This window comes from Pleuronectes platessa, chromosome 14, assembly GCF_947347685.1.
Source record: "Pleuronectes platessa chromosome 14, fPlePla1.1, whole genome shotgun sequence".
NCBI classification, from domain to species: domain Eukaryota; kingdom Metazoa; phylum Chordata; class Actinopteri; order Pleuronectiformes; family Pleuronectidae; genus Pleuronectes; species Pleuronectes platessa.
Window position 1 is genome coordinate 19,885,238 of NC_070639.1, and position 17,555 is coordinate 19,902,792.

Below are 17,555 nucleotides of genomic sequence, written 5' to 3' on the forward strand. Positions count from 1 at the left end.
ACAGAGGAGCCAGTTATATGTCCAACATCCATGCATATTTCCTAATTCAGTAAGTTGCACATTTAAGCACATTTAAGCACATCTAATCCTTATAAAAAAACAAAAGACTACTGATAGGACAGGGGCTCTTCAGGGGCCAAGCAGATCTCACCCGGGTACCAGGGCACCTCTGGATCCGCCCCTGGCTTCATTGACAAAGTTCAAACCAAAAGTTTTCTGAACATACGGTTGTGTTTGTGCGTTCATCTCTGTTTGTGTTTGTTTTCCTCCCTCAAACCTCTTTTATATAAATCTCTGAGCATATACAGACAGGATGTCTCCCGTTTTCCCTCGTACATTTTCCGAACTCCTCCTCATATACCAAATAATGGCTCTTGAGGGATTGCAATTTTTGTCAGCGATTTGTATCCTGCGGTCGTGCACAGAGCAAAATGTCACCAGCCTGGAACTATTACGTCTTGTTAGAGGGGGACCCTATTGACTCAAGATGTTGTATAATTGAAGCTATTTGAATGGGACACGCCGTTACCAGTAATTGATTTCACAATGTTCAGGAAGTTATCCACTATACTAACTATAAGTGGTTACGTATGAAACTGCAATAACTTAACTTCAACTTTAGTTTGAAGACTTTTAGGCAGTGGATAAAGACATACCTGTACCTACAAATCTATGCCGACCTAAGATTGGGTCACAGATGAGCTCAGTCTCGAGAGGCGCATGCAGGACACTGTCAGACCAAGCTTATGCTCAGAAGATTGTTACTGTCTCAGGCTTCTTATGGGGACAAAACCAGTCATCTGGGGACAGCTTGTCCAAGTGGGGACAAAGGACTTTAAGAAGGAATCAATGACGGCTAGGAGGATTATTCAAAAAGGATGCGATCGGATGCTGTGGAAATTCTGACCAGGATTTATTAATTTTATTTTCAAATTGTTAGATAGGCCATTGTCATTACTTTTTGAGTAAATGGAATTGCATCTTGACGTTTAAGGGATGGATATTTACGAGCATATGAATTTTGATCCAAATGTAAATCTGGATCTTGTGAATTTAGAAACTCTAATGAGGATCATTCTTGTTTGATTGTGATAAACGTACAAATATATAAATATTATGTGTCATTAATAAAGAATGGCAGGACAGAATAGAGTGTGGCAGGCCTTCCTAATGGGTAAACACTGCAAACGGGCCATCTCTCATTTAAAATGTTGATCAGAATGTATTTTTTTTTCCGGTGGATGCTGCCTGCGATTGTCAGCCTCTGCGAATTGTTGGCTGCAGCCTCGTCACTCAGTTTCCAAATGGCATGGCCGTATTATGATGGGATGCGAAAAAACCAAACCACTCCAAATCCCCATTGTTCTGCCCTCTCCGTGTTTCCGAGGCAACAGTCTCTTACCATCTGGAAGGCCCTCATCCCTCAGTTCCTCTCACTTTCCTCTAATGGGTTTCTCCTCTGTCCTTTTCCCATCTCATTTTCTTTTTAGTACTGTTTCTCTTTTTATTCTCAAAGACATTTTTTTCCCCAGCTTTTTGTTGTACTCTAATTTGATTCCCTCTCCCGGTTCCTCTCTGTTGTGCTCACTTTTTCAAATACTTCACACTTTTAAGTGCTGTATTACCGTACTGGTTCTCTCTGCTCTTTTTTTTATATCCTGGTCATTTTCATCTCATCCTCTGCCGGTCGTTCTCTCTTTTTCAGTCGCATTCTTAAAAAACCCAGTTCTCTGTATTATGCACCCAGACACATTCACAGACACACACACACACACACACGTTCCAAAGTTGTACACAAACACACTTACATACACAGGGGAGTGTAATCATGTTAATTTGCTGGATTGGTCCCGTTTGTAATTCGTGATCTCCAGGTGGATTTATCCTGTTTGACAGAACTTTATTGACAAAGACAGATTGGAGCCCCTGAAAGGTGTTTAGTTTCATTCAAACATGAACTGTATGAACAAGTGTGTGTGTGTGTGTGTGTGTGTGAGTGTGTGTGTGTGCCCGCTCTCTCTCCTCTAAAGTAGTGCCTATTATTCTCAGCAGATGCTGACCTTCAGCATGCCAGCTCTCTGGAGGGCAGCACTTGCTTCTCTGCCTTTTTTCCCTTCTTTTCTTCTCCTCTGCTCCCCCCCCCCCCCTTTCCTCTTTCGTGTTTTTCTTCTGAGCTTTTCTTCTGAGGCTCAATCTCTTCTACTTGTAGGCCCATTCATCATTCAGCTTTCAAATCTAAACTCTCTCTCTCTCTCTCTCTCTCTCTCTCTCTCCATTTCCCCCGTTCATTTCCCTCGTCCTCAGTGTCGTCTCCTCCTTGTCCTCTTCACCCTTACTTCCTCTGTCTAACTTGACTGTCATGAGTCTTTTCGTAAGCCACATGCTTTCCCTGCATGCATTTGTTTTATTGAAACATATTCTGTTTCTCCTCAACACCTTGTTTGGAGACAACCTGTGTCTCTCCCTCTTTCTCGGTCTTGTCCTCACTACTCTCTGTCTTCTGTTTACACCAACTTCTCATCCTCTCCACTTTCATCCGCCTTCTCTCTATCTTCTCCTTGGTTGTTTGAAAGGAATACAGATGAAGATATTACTCTTCAGTGATCTGCTCTTTGTCTGTTTGCTCCTTGTTGGCCAGACGGCTTGACACAGATTTCCCTCCCTCTGTGAAGTGGCCTGTAATTACACCTTTGGCACGTAGGTCAAGAAACTAAAGATTGCTTCTTGATTTTAGTTTTTATGTAACAATCCCAAGTGAGATTAAAAAAGTTTAATCCTCGTTTTTTGTGCATACTCTTAACTCTCTGTTCATCTTTTCTTTCCGGGAATATTTGAAGGTAATTTGGCTCATTTTCAACACATCACTGCAGAAATCTCTCCTCTGGTAATGATGCTAAACAGACTTTTATATAAAAAGAAGAAAATAAATACAATGAGTGTATTATGTGAGAGGGTTGTTGAACTCTTATGAAAGGTCCATTGACAGACCCTGGAAATCGGTGTTTCTAAACCATATCAGTGATGTTCACGGTGATAAAACAAACATTATGTCAGCTTGACTTCCACTCCAGTGGCAGGGTCACTAATGGTCCGGTCCTCCACCAAATGCTGTTAACTTTGCCAAATGGTATTGAAGGTTTGAATGTTATGTCTATGTATTTGGTATGCCCCCTAATCCTGGCTGATAATACCCTTGCTTAGCCTTTGACCCCCACCTCTAAGTGTTTGGTGGGAACTGAAGGAGTGTCACGTGACTTCAAGAGGTCAGGAGGCAAGGGAGGGTTTGCGGGTCACGTGCACACGCACATGCACAAGCACCCGGACAAACCACACTGACAGCTGAACCAACAGAGCACCATCTCTGCCATAAACACACACACTCACCCCCAGACACACACAGTATGTAACCACTTAACCATAAGTAGAAAAACAGCTTAGTGTCTTATTGGGCTTCTCCCTAATAAAACAGAAGGACCTCTCTGTGCTGCTGCAGGCGCCACTCTTAATGACTTTGCTGCTGAGCTGTGAGAAGTTGGTTCTTTCCACTTACTTACAGTTAAGACGGCTCCAGATGCTGTGTACTGTACCTGTGCACAGGGCTCACAGCGCAGCTTAGAGTGATTTCACTTACTCACACAAAGACAACCCGCCAATCATGCTGGGAGCCCTGCCTCCCCGCTCGCTGCTGGAGAATCCTCCTTCACCGCCGGGCCGATGCCTCCTTCATCTCACATGTTCCCCACAGCATCGTGTGCAGTCAATAGAAATTTAGATATTAAACGCAGCTCAAAACCAATCTAATATGTAAATTGCAAAACCTCTAAGATGTGAAGCAGGTTTCATTTTCATTGTTAGTGCGTTCTTCCCTGGAAGTAGGCTTCCCTGTTGTATCGTATCATTCCTTAGCTGAAACTTTTTCTCTACCCTTCATTATTTCTCACTTAGGATTTTATTGCCTTATTGTTTGGACTGTGATGCCTCCGTGATTAAAGCTTTCATAATGAAGTCTCGCATTAGGCAGATGAAACTAAGTTAAAGTTAGTCTAACCCCGGGGACATTATATCACTGCAGCTACGTTTTCATCGCGGCTTCCAGAATTGCATTACGACAGCAGTTGTGGAACAATTTCCCGCTATTAATCCGTTTTATTACCAGACTGTCAAAATGTGGGGACAAAGAATCTGACACCGTTGGATGCAATTTAAACACATGAGGTATTCCTCTCCACACCTCAAACACAGAATCAGTTCTAAATGGATATCAACACGTGGTGAGACTCTAGAAAGACTCATAAAGGAGGTAAGTGAATTAAAGTGGCAGTTAGTTTATCTCCTCTTCCTCCCTTTGCTCCTCTTTCACTCACTTTAAATATCACTCTCACCCTCCCTCTCTCATCTGCAACTTCTCCTCTGGTCTAATGTTGTGTTTGTTTGTGCGTCAGTGTGTTTTGATTTTTATTGAGACGATCCATCTGCGACGTGGCTGTCATTGGCTCTCCGGAGATGTTTTTAATGTGTTGTGTCACCACGTTACGTCTTGGTCTCTCTTAGACAGGCCCGGGATGATAGATGGCTGAGTGTAAGTGTGTGAGTTCCTCGATAACAGCTGTGTCCAGCCATGGTTTCAGAGAGAAGAAGTGAAAGCGTGTGTGTGTATGTGTGTGTTTATGAGAGAGAGGGGCAGCTGCAGAGGACACATAACAACTCCTTGTTTCCTCTGAAATCCATCAGAAATCTCTTAAATACCAGGGAATTAGAGAGGCTCACATTACTCTCAATTACTGTCAGACCTGGAGAGTAGACTTTCCAATTATCCCTTCAAATACCTAACCTGTGTGCTCGCAGTGCGCTATCCGTCCATATAACTATCTGACAGTATCAGAGAAGCCATCCTGAATCAGGTCCCTATCAAACTGAGTCTGTCCGGGGAGTTGCTGTTCTGCTCGGACTGTTTCTATCTCTTTCGTCTTGGTTTGATTACTCTCTCAGTTATGTTAAACAAGTTGTTGCAAGTGCCAGAAATTTGTTCCCATTCATTACATCTGTTTCTAACTTTTTTTTATCTCCCCTCTGCGTCCCACACACACAGACACTGCACACACACAGACACACACACATACCAACAGACTCCTCATTTAGTCTTAACTCATCTCCAGCTGTGTGCCAATTTGCCTCCTCCAGAGTATGTGGGGTTTGAGAGGGGGTGATTAGGAGCTAGTGCTGCATATAAGCTAAGGTTTGCAGTGTGTGTGTGTGTGTGTGTGTGTGTGTGTGTGTGTGTGTGTGTGTGTGTGTGTGTGTGTGTGTGGGGTCGTGGGGTCGTGCAGAATGTTGAGTTGTCTGTATTTGGGGTCCCACTGTATGTCGACATAATTGTTCATTTTACAACCTATATACTTATCTGAGTGTGCATGTGGCTGTTTGAGTGAGTGTGTGTGTGTGTGTGTGTGTGTGCGTGTGTGTGTGTAATGGGTTCCCATCCTCATTACCCCCTAATCCCCAGCTGCTGCACAGTGCTCACTGGGTTCCTGGAGGGAGAATTCCAAACTTGCCAACGGATTTACAGCAGATTCCCACTGGATTTCTGCTCCATTCCCAAAATGGAATCTCTCATAAGACTGCAGGGCCACAGCGAAGGATTGTTTTCATTATTGACCATTCTGTCAATGGCTTTTTGAATTAATCAATCAATCTGCACAATGCTTGAAAAAAGAGGAAAAAGTCCAACTGTGACTTGTTTTGAGTTGCATGTGTTGTCCAACCAAAAGTGCACAGATATTGTATCTCTAATGGTTTTAAACAGTGAAAGCTTGTGAATTCCACAGTTGAGCAACTGCAACAGGCAAATATCTGGTGTTTTTATTTGATTAATCACTTCCACAATTTGTCAGTAATCTGCCAATTCATTTTATTTCAACAATTTGCCCAACTAATAGTAACATTTATTCAGTAATTGAAATAATGTCGATATTTCCCAATAATCACCAGTTCATAAGTCAAGACTCATACGAGCCAGTGCAGCACGAGTCTCTTTTTCTTTTATTCATCTCATTTTCTTCTTCTTTAAGTAACCTTTCCTTCTTGTACTTTTTAACTTCCCCCTCCCGTCTTTAACTGGTCTCATGGTCCACTGGCCCCTTTCTGCGTCATTTCATTTTCTCCCTATTTAAGGCCCATTCATGCTTCTGCATGTAACCTACGCAGAGCCCTACACCGTACCCTGATGTGCACCCCCCCACACACACATGTAATTACACAACCCTGTGTTGTAGGAACCAACACGGACGACTGTGATTGAAAATATCAATAAATCGTGATGAGTTCTACCAGCTCTTATAAAAACTGATTATATTTTAATTTATACGTCCATTTCGCTCCTTTTTGTGTCTTCTTTGCCTCTTCACCTCTTTTCTTATGGTTTGTTTATCTGAATCTCTCCTTGGAACGTCCCCCGACACTCTTCTTCTCCTCTCCTCTGCCTCTCATCTCTTCCTCTCTGCTCTGCCTTCTCCTCCTCCCCATCACCTCTCCGCGACTCTTATCTCTGCCTTACTGAAACTGTCGGGGGCCACGGGGCCAAATGCTGAGTGACAGATAGAGCGACCGATATGGGCATTCAGGTATACACAGGCTCCGGGGTGGACGGACAGTCAGCGAGGCAGATTGTCTGGCACGCTGGCGGGAGGGCTTGTAGCCATAAATCGCCTAAAAAGGGAGAGAGAGAGAGAGAGAGAGAGGCAGACGGACACATGGACAGACGGGACAGCTGGCTGACTGACGTGTTGGTGAGGCTCTGTAGCAGAAGAGACGCAGACAAGACGGCTGTGGCTATCAAGACGAGGGACATTTGAGACATGTCGCTGATTCTCTCTGCCCACAATGAGCGGCAGAACAAGTCAAAAAGCAGGAGACAGATGACAGATAGGTTAACGGAAGATTTGACGAGTTAAAGACATGTTACTTGCTCACAAACACGCACACACACATACACACACACACACACACACACACACACACACACACACACACACACACACACACACACAAACACGCACACACACACACACTCTTGTGACGGAGACAGGAGGGGCAGAGGAAGACATCCCAAACACGATGGGCATGTAGTTAGTTAGACACTTTCCATTGCTGACCACCCAAACTGCCACACACAGGCGTCAGCCCGGGGGACCACCAGCACTGTGTGTGTCTGTGTGTGTCTGTGTGTGTATGAATGTGTGCAAGTATTTATGTACAAATCTGTGTTAGTGTCAGTCGGTCTGTCTCCGTGGTTTGCGTGAATGTTCTCGTTATGTCCCGGCAGCAGGTTAAATGTGTGACTGGCTGGAGGTTGATGAGCTCCACCTGCTCCACCATGTGTATCCATCATAAGAGTCCTGACACTCACTGATTCTGCTTCAGCAGCTCAACACACGTTTCAATTATTATACACTGACAAAAGAAAAGTGTTGGATTGACCTTAAAATACTTAATTTGGAAACATGATTCAAAATTACAAAAAAAATTATAACAATTTGAAAACGCTTAATTTGTTTGTTACCAATTGAAGTGTTATTGTTTTAAGTTATTATTTAAAATAAGAGAGTGAAGATGAGGCAGATGGGTAGATAGAGACAGAGTGAGAGACGAATGTTCGACCAATGAGAAGAGGCGGAAAGACAGAGAGATAAAACATAATACCTCGTAATGTTAGCTATGTGGACGACACGTGTTTGTGTACTTGCTTTCCACTGGGCACAAGACATCAATATCTATTAACAGGACTGGACTGGATTACCACAGCTGTGTGTGTGCGTGTGTGTGCGTGTGTGTGTGTGTGTGTGTGTGTGTGTGAGTTTTGTGCATGTTAACTGAGCCTTAGCCTACTTAAAACTGCCACATGTCACTTATGTTCTGTTGCTATGTGATTTTTGGCTGGGATAGGCTGATGACTGCATGTATGTGTGTCTGTGTGAGTGTGTGTGTGTGTGTGTGTGTGTGTGTGTGTGTGTGTGTGTGTCTGTGTGAGTATGTGTGTGTGTGTGATTCCTTCACTCACTCTTCTCCAGTCTGAAGCAAATAGTTTGTGGCAGATTTTCATGAATATTTTAGCCATTTTCTTTGACAGTACTAAATGCGGTATTAAAATTTACTGATATTTGCCTTATTAAAAAACCTGGTGTTTGCAGTGGCAGCAGTTGGTTGATGATTTGTTTTGTTGTGAGTGATTTCAGGCGGAGCGAGAAGTGAAAACCACATCAGTCCTGTGGTGACATGTGGAGAATGAAGCTCGACTGTCACACACAACGTTTTATGTCTTTTGTTCAAAGCAAAGTCTGAATAAAAGTTTTATTTTCCTAAGTTTAAATATGTTCAATTCTGTTCAGCTTTTCTTCCATTGAAGTTAACTTTATCTCTGCTCTGCTCTCTTCCTCAGACGGGGTCCGTTGGATCCGGCTGAATACCCCATGCAGCCCTGGGCAGGTCACTACCCCGGACCCCCCCAGGCCCCACAGGGTTACCCTCAGCCCATGTCCTACCCCAACCCCAACTCCCAGCCTGCTCCGTCTTACTCCGGCTACCCACCCCCTGGTCAGCCGTACCCACGTCCAGGTGACCCACGGGGGGTTGACCCTGCCTACTACCCCCACCCAAGGTAAGAGAATGCAGAGAGTATGCATGTATACAACAGGATATTAGAGCTCTGATTTACGTTGTAGTCTAGAAGATGAATTTGACCACTCTTTGTGTTATGCTTCTAGCGCTCAGCAGAGAGGGCCCATGCGGCAGGACGTGCCCCCCTCCCCCACCCCTCCACTTCGAGGACTACGGTACGACACCATGATGCGTGGAACTGGGGGTGGAGGCTACAGGTAGGGCCATTACCAAGGTAAATTCTGAGATCTTACATTTTCTATTTAACTCAGTTATTAAACTTTAACTTGATTATTAAAGCAGTACAGTTCCAATATGGGAAATAAAGCTTGAAAGCATGTTTCTCTCCTTGATAAAAAAAAAAGCATTTTAACCAACCTGCGAACCCGTCTGATTGGTGCAGGCACCTGGTGGATCCTGGTCCGGACCAATATAGCTACACTGGGGAGGTGGGAAGACAGCAACAGCAGCAGCAGCACCAAACCAACCCAAGACAGAAGAATGCCATGACCGCAGCTGTGTAGACCAATCACGTCCAGAGATGATAAACATGAACAGAATGCTGATCGCTCTCGATTGTGCGGCTCCTCTGCTTCCACCGCTCTAATGAAACAGAGTCCAAACCCCTAATGCTGCGAATCACCATCATTATCAGACATTGTCTACTCTGTTGAAAAGTATATGGTTCTACCCAGACGAGGTAAAGGAGGTTAATTATAGAGGAGCTGGCCTGATGCATAATGTCTTGTTTGAAGTCATTTAAATTGCTCGGAGTCTTCCCGGAGTGTAAAATTAGCGGGGCTTTTTGCTTTTCACTATACTCTGATTAATTTGTCTCTTTCCAGAAGCAGTCAGAGGCTCAGGTAATTGGATCCATTTAAATTAAGCCACCAAAGGCACAAATACAGCTCTGCACTCTCATATTGAAGCTGTCACTTTCAATACAGCCGCTCCGACAACAAGGCAAAAGATAGAATACCCTTATAAAGAGCATGCAGTAACACACTGACCTCAGTTTCCTGGCCGTTCACATTCTGAGGCAACAACTTCCAGTGATAAACACAAATTCATCATCAGGACTAAAGCAGCTCATGTTTACAAAGAAACTTGAATGTGGGTCTTTTAGTTTTTCATCCCCTGAGGACAAGTTCAGATGAGGACGAGAGTCGGAATGACCCCGTGTTCCCAAACAGTGTGGGCAGCCGCAAATTAGTGTGAAGATGTCATTCTTTACTGTGTTGGTAATGGCTGCTGAAACAGAGGCGTTGTGCAGAAAGTCGGTTTATCCCTCCGAGCCAAATCACTACAACAAAAGCTCCACAGAGCATCGGGAGACGATGGTTGCTCTGCTGAATGAAGTGCTCCTTTTGACCCCGCTTTTTGTAATTGTTGAAGTGCACCATAGCACAGTAGAGCACTTGTATGAATGATTATTTCTGTGTCATTTTATGCTTTTAATAATGATGTTATTGCTTTTTATTCTTATCAAACGTATTTCTTTTAGATATGAGTTTCAGGAACCATCCCAGAATATTACTGTTTCAGACCACAACACATTTCATTGATAAATCTCATCTGTATGTTTTTTATTCCAGGAATTATATGACTGAAGGTTTTTCTATCGACAAATAACTTTATTTAAAAATGAGCCCTACTTGAATGTATGAAAACAAAAGGTGTCATTTCCATCTAGTTCACGTAGAGAACCATAGACTGTAGATAAAGATGGACGACGCGTCTCCACTTCCTCCCAGGATACAAGAGCTGCCATCTCGAGCTGATGACGTCACAGCTGTCAATCATCACATTTCACCCCAATTCTTATACCTTCAAATTAAACCTGCTGGAAGATAAGATAAGAACTACTCTAGTTTACAGAAACCAACTTTCAGAAAACCTTATTTGACCTGTAGGCTACTCTGAGATTTTATTTCGGTCTATGACTCATCCACTATCATGTAGGAGGCGGGATTCACGCCCTATACTGCAGCTAGCCACTAGAGGGCGATCCAGATGCTTTGGCTTTACTTCCGGGGTGCCGCCATGTCGTCCATCTTTATTTACATTGTAAACTTCTTGTGTTTTGAATCATATCACAATGATCTGAGTCTTTTTGGTTTTCTATCCGACATATGATTGACAAAGTTTGATCTGAATAATAATATCAACCCATAAGCTTTGAGGTAACAGAAGGAGCTCTGTTCAGAACAAGATGATATCTCAATGGAGACGATACACAAACCAAAGCTTTGTAATGCTGCCTTGTCCTTCACTCAGATTAACAGTTCACGTTTCAAAGCACAAAACAATTGATTTATCAGTGACAACAGTGCTAGAACTTACTAGACAGAAATTTAAGAGAAGCAGGCGAATGAAGCACGTGAGAAAAATGATTGTCGAAGCGTTCATTTTGTGTAAACCAGGCAGAAAAGGTTGTTCTGCTTTTGGGGCCGGTGTTGAACTGACCAGATGTCCAGCTCACTTTCACTCAGCGTTGCTCAACAGCCTCTCCCTCCCGGTGTACAGCTCGCCCCAGTCGGGCTGTGAAGGATGCTCACTGCACATCTCTACGACCCGGTGGTGTAGGCGTCACTGCTCGTTGAAACACGAGTTGGGCATCGGAGTGCTCGTCTCACCGCTGCTCCATGGAGTAGATCCATTTAGCCACTTACTGAACCATCAGTTAAGTGTAACTGAGATTTAACATTTCTGTTGGTTCCATTCCACAAAACCCTGCAGTATTAACTTCAATGCTTTAAATGACAATTTCCCTGATTTGATGAATTGCGTCTGTGTTATTAAGAATGAGGATGAAATACCACTAAAGGATTGAATGTTGAGAGTAATTTGACTGAAACCCACGTGAAAGAATGTGAAGTAGAGGAGTGAACACGCTGCTGTGTGCTTGTTCGTTAGAGAAACATGGATGATTGAGTGGAAGGAGGTAGATTGAAATAATTAGTAGGGAAAATAGGGAGCGGTGGAAAGAAAGAAACAGAAGTGAGGATAGGTCGAGAAGTGATGAAGGAAAAATGAAACTAATGGTCTCAGAAAGAAAAGAGGGATGACGGTGAAGAGGAAACAGATGAAGGTGTTGATGGAGGCAGGGGAGAGAAATGGTAAAAACAGATGCTGTGCAAGACCCCAATGAGGAAGAGGAGAGGAAACGAACAGAGGAAAGAATGAAAGATCGTAAAACTATGGGCGGGGCTTGCTCTGCAGTTGAAGGGGGGGGGGGGGGGGGGCTATGTGATCGTATTGACTGAATGTAGTGACTTTGGAATTTACTTTACAATATTTGTTTTTTTTTACGCTATTATCACTTTTTATTCTTCCTCAGTAAGTCCAAGTGTCCAGGACTTTACTGAACGTACAACAATGAACCATGTAATCTGAAAGAGACTGATGGTCGACTCATCCGTCAAGTGTAGAAAACTCACACCAAAATAATTCTCATGCTGTCACTCACTCAGTCTTTACTCGGTAAAGAAGGTCTGTAATCCAACCTCCACATCGCGAGTGGTAGAGTCCGGATTGTACCATTACCTCAAACAAACTGCTAGTTGGGTAGTAAATGCTCCAATCTAATGTAGTCGAATTAATCAATTAATCTAAGTTTAAGATCATTTAAATTAGGACTGATGGGGAGAAGGTAAACATCATATACAACACAATAACATAAACAAGGTGATATTGTATATACCTTGAACCCAATAGGTGTTGATTCACAACTAATAATCTACACTTGTCAGTTTAAATGTGTGACTCTGATGCCATTATACCAAAATAAGACTCTTGTTCATTTCCAAAAGTGTTGTTACTTATTTTTATTATTAAAGGGATAGTTCACTGGAAAATTATCATTATCTACTCACCACTATGCCGATTGGGGGGGGGGAGTGTTTGAGAATCCAACACACGCTCTGGTGTAGAAGTGGAGGTTATTCCAAAACACGAGTTTGACCAATCGTGAGTCAGCTCCAGCTGAACACGCTCCAGTGTGATTAGAACGACCTGAAATGATAGAAACCATCTTTGAGAAAAATGTATTTCGCTTTTCAGCTTTGGTTCATGTCACTTTCAGTCCTGTTGTTCATCTTGATTCTACGGTTTGAAACAGAATGAAGAGAAAGATTTTCTGGCTGCGTCTGAAAACTGGGTGAACAGTCCACTTGGAACATTCCATGAAGGTGTTTTACTGTTACTCTAATATTACTACACATTTCACATATATGTCATATTTAACATATTCTTTTTTAATGACAGTTGGTGTTGTTTGTTTGAGTTTACCGGAGCCACATGATGTTTGGTTGCTGTAACCGTGCTAATGTAAGAAGGCTCCATCCCTCTTCACAGGTTCATGTTGGTCTTTCCTGTTTGAAAATTACCTGAAAATGTAAATCTTAATATTTCCAAAATTGGGTAAAACAAACAGGACATTGTTGTGTAGCGTGGTTAAAGGTACTGAGCATCTGGTGTGTGTCGCTCTCTGGTTTTGTGTCAGTACAGGATGAGTTGCACAAGATGAAGGTACGAAACCAGAACCCTCTGTTTGAAGAGTGCTGGTACTACTGGTTCTCCTCATACAGAGACCAGGGAATGAAGGAACCAACTAAATAACCTCTCTGTCCTACAAGTATAACATTTTTATTACACTGATTGTATCCAAAAAAAATGCTTTTTATAATGTTGTAACAATAGCAATGATTTCTATTCCTGTTCTCCTGCATTTTTATATTTATGTATATAACATCCTCTTTTTGCATTAAAATATTCATTTTAAAACACGGTTTCCCAAAGATGTCATTCTTTAAATGTTAAAACATGTCCTTCACTTCTTGACGCTGGAACGCGGGCCCGGCACATCTGCTAAGGTTAATTAAATACGAGTCAGGAGAAATTATTTCCCTCATGTCCCCCGTACCCTGCAAGGTGAATCGTTAACATTGCCAACTCAATTTAGTCCATCATTTAAGCAGCTGATAAATGGTTCCTTTTGTGATAAGAGGTAGATGTTGGCCCCAAATTAATGCAAGACTAATTATCAATTAGAAACCGGAGATAAGGAACACTGATTGCCGCGCAAACTTTTTTTGAGTTTGTCTGGCGCGGTGCCATCGCACTGCCGGGTCGTATCCCTCCCATTAAGAAGCGTTTAGTCCCAGTCTGTGGCTGAAAGGTGCTTTTTTTATTTATTTAACCGACACGGTGGGGTGGGGGTGGGGGGGGCAGGGGGGGGGGGCTCGGGCTGCAATCAGAGAAGTTGGAAGTAATGAGACGCTGAGGCCAAGGGAATGTTTTATCAGTCGAGGCTTAATTAGCATATCCCCGACCTGCAGCCAATGGGGAGAGGGAAGTAATTAAATTCTCCTGAGTCACTGCCAAGGTTCATTTTGTGCAGAGTGTTCAGTATGGATTGACTGTGTGTGTGTGTGTGTGTGTGTGTGGTTGTGTGTTTTCAACATTCAATGCACTGATTGAAACATTTATTTAAGTCCTGCTGTTTGTGCGTCTGCATGTCACACATTAGTTACACAGATTAATTGAAGTTTACTTCAGGACTCTCCTCACTGTCGGAATCAAACATGTTGCAGAAGTGGAAGTATTGAGGAAGGACTGGTCCGTTTACCTGACTGATAAACTTTTGACATTTCCTTTTTTTCCTCCTGTAGATGTTTGCTCACTAACTCACTGTGAAATGAGAGCTTTGGGTTTTGCCGTCACTCTGAAAGACCCGAGAGGATAAAAGGTTCCTGCTCCCGTTGATCTCATCCAGAATCCTCTTCACACTTTGCAGATCTCAGCAGCGTTGAGCTTAATCTGCAGTATCAGTCGGCTTCACCCTCTTGCAGGGGTGTGGGGGGGGGGTAACATCTGGCTCCCTGGGCTGCACGTGACCCAACATACTTTGATATGATCGAGGTGCTGTAGCTGTTACATGTCATCAGGGATAAGCATCACAGCAACTTTCAAGAAAAGAGATGTGATAGAAGAATGTTGCACTTTCCAACAGAAACGTCCTTCACTGGAGTTTCTCTCTCTGGTCTGTAGTAAAACAACAGACTTAACAGATTATGGGGAATCAGACATTAGTTATGTTGTAAATACTTCTGTGTTCCAGTTGAGGGAGGACTCATTTCCTGAAAGCCATGTATTGGAATTTGTTTGAGCAAGTTGTTTTGGCTAACATCTGTCTGTAGCATCACTACCGTCTGACATCAGATGCTTCACCCACGAGAAGCTGAGCCTTGGATGAGTCCTGATGGTTCTCACAAGTTTCCTCAAATTTCATCTGGACTTTTTATGTTTTAAAAAAGAGAAGTGCAAGTAAACAAGTGACAGATGAAGGAAGTGGAGCATCCAGCATTCTAAAACTGTTGACTTGATCATGTCGATCTATTGCAGTGGTTCATTAGCTGCTCCCGGCTACAATTAGCTGATCCACAGGCTTTTTCACCAAACTAAAGGATTGCTGCAGACGATCGCATTCCAGTGGCCTGTGTTCATTCCAGACCATCTTGGCTGAACACTCCCGTGATGAGTGTGAGCATCAGTGCTGGAAGGAGGAACTGGCACAAGACCAAGAAGAAGACTCTCACCAAATGGTGAAAGTTGTATTTGAGCCTGAGGCATAAAAAGTGATCAGCCAAAAGGGAAATCGCCTGAGAACAAAGAAGAGCATATTTTTCAGAATTCTTTAATCAAGTTCTCTCTCAAGTGTCAACTAACTTTTAGAAATTTGCCATTTTCATTCTGGGAGGAGCTTCTGGAGGATGTGAACCAGGGGATGTGTGTTTCTGTGAAACTTCTCATGGTCACAATCACTTAACACGTGGACATGAAATCTGTTCAGACTCTGACTCCCTGACTTACTGGCTGAAATAGTTGACTGATGCTGTGTTGAACTGGCTGGTGGGTTCACTGACTGACTGTGTGAGTTAGTCACTGACTGACTGGCTGTGTAATTGCTTCGCCACCCCCCCCCCCCCGGCAGGTTTGGCATGCTGTAATTATTAGCAGTTATTATTAGTAGCTTTAATAAGCATGGGAAGCCATTGTAATTAGAATTTCCTATATGAGCGGCTGCCAGTGTGTGGACGTGTGAGTGAGTGTTTGTGTGCGTCTACTTGGCAAAGTATTGTTCAGTCGTAGCTATTGTTGGCAGCCGGCGTTCTGTTCCCATGACTTCTGATTGTTTTTCATGTACACACTGTGTTTGAAGGCCGTCCTTGGAACTGCCAGGCCTCTCCCGAAAATCCTCATTAATTATTGTCAATTTATGATCTTGTTTGCTCTCTTATTTTATCTTTGTTTTCTTTTTGTTACACACACATTTCACTCATCTTAATATAAATGTGCCACAGTGTTGGTGTTTGCTGCCGCGGCCTCATTAAATCATCACCGACTGAGAGTGACAGTGCGGCTCAGTGAATCATCGTTGATATGCAGAAGTGATAGACAAGGCCGAATGTCACTTTTCCATTAAGTCATCACATTTGAGCGTCCCACTCAGCACTTTGGGTAAACTTCAGGTGAATATTAAAAAAAATACTAAACATGCACTGGGTGAGGTTGTTTGCAGTTCAGATCCAGAACTCTGCTGTTCTATCTGGACCTGGACCTGTCTCGGATAAACTGTTGAGAAATGTTTGTTTAGCTTTTCTGGCCTTCACAGCACTGGTTTAGCAGGAATCTCTCAGACCAGTGGCTTGTGTTGTAAACAATCTCACGTGATGAGATGAGAGAAGCAAGAATAGACAACGAGAAGTCAGAGAAATGTAAGAAAAGTAACTTTACATTGTGCACTTTCAAATGGAAGGAGTAGAAAGTGAATTTAGTTTTTAATCAGGACAAGACAGACTCTAAAATCCTTTAGCTCACTTCTCGAGAAAAGGGATGGTGGGATAAAAGAGGAAAAGAAAGAAAGAGAAAAGCAGTTGAAGCAGTTCAGTCCTTAAGATTTGTTGAAATTGTTAGAAATCGGTTTAGACTGTGAAACTCGATTAACACGTTATATTTTAAAAGCATTTTTTTTTTTTAATCCCTCTAGTGCAATGGGAAAACTTACTGTGAATATTGTTGAAAAATTATTGCATTACACTTAATTTAGTATTTACATGCACAATATGAAGTTCTGAACCTTTGCAGGAGGAAATGATCTCTATCTGGACCTTTCTTCATTTAATTGAATACACCTGTTTTAAAGGTTTGTCTTATGTTGCCAGAAAAAGCAGATTCTAGTCTCTATCGTGGCCTGAATAAGGTTTATAAGATCTTCCAGTTGTGCAAACAAAAAAACAATGAAATGTAATATGTAGCCTCGGTTACAACTGTTTTCCACTTTCTATTTGTTTTGGTATCTCCCAGTTCTCCCGGGGTCACGACACCCAGGAACCACAGTTCTCATGCAAATGAACCCTTTGACATGTAGATAGAAGTTCAACCCAACAGTGGGAACATCTGACCAATCCCGAGACCACAAGCTAAAAGTAGAGAGCAGAAGTGGAAGTGTTGATTACAGCGAATTCTGCTTGTGTGTGTGTGTGTGTGTGTGTGTGTGTGTGTGTGTGTGTGTGAGAGACTCTCAGTTTTAAGATTCACATGCTGACAGGGTCACGGACAGTGAGTGTGTCCCATGAAGTGTTTGTGTGTAAAACTTACATTTCCTCTGTCCCATGTGCACAGTGATGACTTGTGGTGAAGTCCACTGACAGCTGTTTCCTTCCCTTCTTCCCATCACACACGTACACACACACACACACACACACACACACACACACACACAGTGGTAACCTTGAGGCATCTTGCTGGATCCTCCATGCCTGTCTTTGTGCGCCAGTGTCAGTCCACATCGCTTAAGCCATGTACTCTTCATTAATGAATGAATGTAATTATTGAAAAAA

General features: G+C 42.8%; 1 protein-coding gene across 1 annotated transcript in view; it reads left to right on the plus strand.

The window, feature by feature from the left end:
- The window catches only part of pard3bb (par-3 family cell polarity regulator beta b), a 189,416-nt gene extending 175,979 nt beyond the window's left edge, over positions 1 to 13,437 (plus strand). Inside the window, exons 25-27 of the mRNA XM_053439841.1 lie at positions 8,435 to 8,653; positions 8,760 to 8,870; positions 9,056 to 13,437. Of these exons, the coding sequence (XP_053295816.1) occupies positions 8,435 to 8,653; positions 8,760 to 8,870; positions 9,056 to 9,176 (451 nt within the window). The 3' untranslated portion in view covers positions 9,177 to 13,437. The remainder of the gene's footprint in view (positions 1 to 8,434; positions 8,654 to 8,759; positions 8,871 to 9,055) is intronic.
- The last annotated feature ends 4,118 nt before the right edge of the window (positions 13,438 to 17,555 follow it).